General features: G+C 61.9%; 1 protein-coding gene across 1 annotated transcript in view; it reads left to right on the top strand.

Moving 5' to 3' along the window:
- Window positions 1-280, top strand: part of CCDC134 (coiled-coil domain containing 134) — a 21,295-nt gene extending 21,015 nt beyond the window's left edge. The window contains exon 6 of the mRNA XM_044679303.1: window positions 5-280. Within this exon, the coding sequence (XP_044535238.1) occupies window positions 5-280 (276 nt within the window). The remainder of the gene's footprint in view (window positions 1-4) is intronic.
- The last annotated feature ends 2,927 nt before the right edge of the window (window positions 281-3,207 follow it).

Below are 3,207 nucleotides of genomic sequence, written 5' to 3'. Positions count from 1 at the left end.
GGAGGCGAGCGGCGAGCTGGGCGCCATGGAGACCATGGACACCCTCACGGAGCTGGGAGACGAACTCACTCTAGGGGACATCGATGGTGAGTGGCGAGTGCGGCTGCGCGAGGACCCTCGCCGTGCCCCTCCCCCGCACCCCCCTCCCGGAGGCGCCCCACGCCCCCGGAACCACGCCCTCGCGCTGCTCCCCCGGCTCCGGCCCCCACGTGCAGCTGTCATTCCCCTCCCCCAGAGCTTTCTGTCCCCCCCCCCCACTCAGGAGCGCACCTCTAGTTAGGGAACACCGGTGCCGGGGTAGTGTGGAGAGTGGATCGCCCCTTGGCCCCACATCTCTTCCAACCCTTGACTTTCCAGCTGGGGAAACTGAGGCCGGGGTCAGGGTCAGTGGCCCACCCCAGGGGCAAAGCTAGAATTAGAGGCCAAGAGGCAGGGAAGGAGGGAACCCGGAGAAGTCTGGGAGAAAGTTTGGAGGCTTAGGCGGCTTTCCAGCGATTTTAGGGAGCGGAACTTGTGGAGAGAGATGGGCAGCCCCCAGGGCAGGTGGTGGGTGGAAAGGAGAGAGAAGGAAGATGCAGGGTGGGGAGGGGCCAGCAGGGTTCCTGGGCCCTGCAGGGACCCCAGCAGGAGCAGCAGGTGGGAGCGGTCTGTGGCAGGATACATGGCATCAGGTTTCCCTAGTGGGCGGCTCACCCACCCACTCGGGGGTGACCAGGGACCTGCCTAGAAGGGAGCTGGCTTCTGGGAATCCACCTGGCCCCTCCTGGCTTCCTTTGGTCCTTTTCGCCCGGGCTGATGGGGTCAGGAGCCACCTTATCCAGGCCGGGCTCACCTGGCCTGCCTGCCTGTCCCCTCCCTTGGTAACCATCCTCTGACATCACCGGCTGGGGCCCAGCCTCTCCCTCTGCTTGTTCCGCAGGTTGGGGAGGGGTGCCTGCCCGCCCGCCCAGGGGCCTCAGATCAGGGGCCTCAGATCCGGGGCCTCCGCGGAGCTCCCCAGACTTAGAGCTGGAAGGCCATCCCATCCCTTCTCCCCCTCAGGGCTCCTCTCTGGTGGCCTGAGTGACTGAATTAATGAGGTCTGTCATTCTTTAACTTGGGCCGGCAGGGCCCACACCCAGCTTCCTCATTTTACCAGTGAGGGGCTGAGGCCCATCCCTGCAGCCTGGCTGTGGCACCCCCAGTCCTTGGGCAGCTCCTCTATACCTGGCACAGGTGCCTCCAGATGGAGAGCAGCAGCAGCTCTGCCCTGGGCCCAGAGCTCTCAGGGCAGCTGAGAACCCATTGTATGGAGGAGAAAGTGGAGGCCCAGACGGCAGCCAAGAGAGGCTGGCTTTCTGGTCTCTGGGCTCTCCTGCCTCACCCCCATTGGAGGTGGGCCTGCATGTAGCCCCACTTGAGATCTGGATGTTAAATCTAAGGCCCACTACACCTTCCAGTGAGGAACTCGAGGCGCCCTGCACTGAGGGAGGTAGGCCAGCTTGACTCCAGGTACTCACTGCGGCTGGGTAGCCTTTCTTCCTTGGCAAATAGATGCCACTGCCCTTCGGAGCCTGCACATCCTCCCTCAGCACAGGATTGGAAGTCTGGAAGATCCGAGTTCAGATCCTGGCCCAGGCTCTTACTAGCTCTGTCTGCCAAAAGTCTCCCTTCGCCCGCCTGGAAGAGAAGGTCCGGGTTATTACTGAGTGTCCCTGGAGTTTTGCTCCCAAACGGTGCCTTCATTCTCCATAACTTGGTGGTTCCATGGCATCAGGTTTCCCTGGTGGGCTGGCTCATGTGGGGAGGTGTGGGCGGCATGCTGCCCACCCGTTGAGTTGGTAGAGATGCCTCTTGCCTTTGTGACTAAGATTTGCTCAGGAGGGAGCAGTGTTCCCGGGTCTGCTGTGTCCCTGGACTCTGAGGCAGGAGGGGCACCCTGAGACCCCATCGGGGTCCTCGGCTCAGGACATCATGGATCTGGGGGGCTGGCAGGGATTGCTCATCTTACGGGGGCCGGCCCAGACCCCCGGACCCTGGCCTTCTTTCTGCCGCCTCATGGAGTTCAGTCGATTCAGCAGGCAGCCAGTAAGCATTCCCATGTGCTAGGCTCCCTGTTAGAGGGGCAGGGGGAGCAAAGTTGGCCCGAGCTCCCATTTAAATGGGGAGGGGGCACTGGGAGTTCTGCAGTCTGGCCCTCCGGGGCCTTTCTCAGCCTGGGCTGGGGGGCGCTGAGGGTCCCAGAGAGTCCAGGCAGTGCTGGACAGCCTCCCCTGGCTTTAGAGGAGTGAATGGGGGCTCTGGTCTCTGGAGGCTCCATCAGCCTCAGGGCCCTTTTTTAGAAGCCTGGATCCCAGAACCAGCTTTGGAGAAGGGCCTGCCTTTGGTGGGAGTGGGTGGGGAAGCTTGCTCACAGAAGGCCCAGTCACAGGCCCCCCTCCCCCACCAGGCCCCATGTTCTAGCCTGTGTTGACATTGTGGCCTGGATCTGAGAGGTGGGGCTCACAGGGAGACTTGTGTTCCAGAAGGGAGCCTCACCGCAGACAGACAGATGGACAGGCAGCCTGCCTCAGGATGGCCCTCTGATCACAGGGCCCTTTGTGTGTGGGGCTTGGGGGGGGGGGGCAGGTCTTATAGGCCTTCAGGGCATATTTGGGCCCCAGAATCAGCCTGTGCCTGTTTGGTCTGTCCGCTTAGTCTCTGGGCCCCTGCATGGGAGCTTGCCCAGTGGAACAGGTCTGCCCAGAATGCTGTCTCCTCTAGAACCATGATAAAAAGGAGAGAGAGGTGGCCAGGAAGCAGTTAGGAGACTTCCCCCAGGCCTCTCCCAGCGCTGGGAGGGTGGGGAAAGCTGCCTTAGCCCCGGGAATGTGGGGCCACCCCGTGACCCAGGAAGCCCCCAGGGCAAGGAGAGTCCCATTGCTGGCCTCCCCTTACTCTGACTCCTCCACTCCAGGTGTTTTGGAGCTGGGAGGGACCTTAGCCGAGGCCTGATGATGATAGAACTGAGGTGCAGGAGAGTGATGTGGCCTAGACCAGACTCTTTGTGGGGGGCCATCCCCCTTGAGAAGTCCTCTGGGTTGCCATGGCAGCAAACTCCAGATCTTTGTAGACAGAGGAAAGGCGGTGGGACTGCCTGACAGCTCTCAGTGCCTGTCTGTCTGTCTGTCTGTCTGTCTGTCTGTCTGTCTGGGAAAGCTCTTCTCTCCTGACCCCTCAGAAAAGGGG

This window comes from Gracilinanus agilis, chromosome 5, assembly GCF_016433145.1.
Source record: "Gracilinanus agilis isolate LMUSP501 chromosome 5, AgileGrace, whole genome shotgun sequence".
In the NCBI taxonomy this organism is placed as follows: Eukaryota; Metazoa; Chordata; class Mammalia; order Didelphimorphia; family Didelphidae; genus Gracilinanus; species Gracilinanus agilis.
Note: the sequence above shows the minus strand (reverse complement) of the source record. Positions and strands in the feature narration are given on the sequence as shown.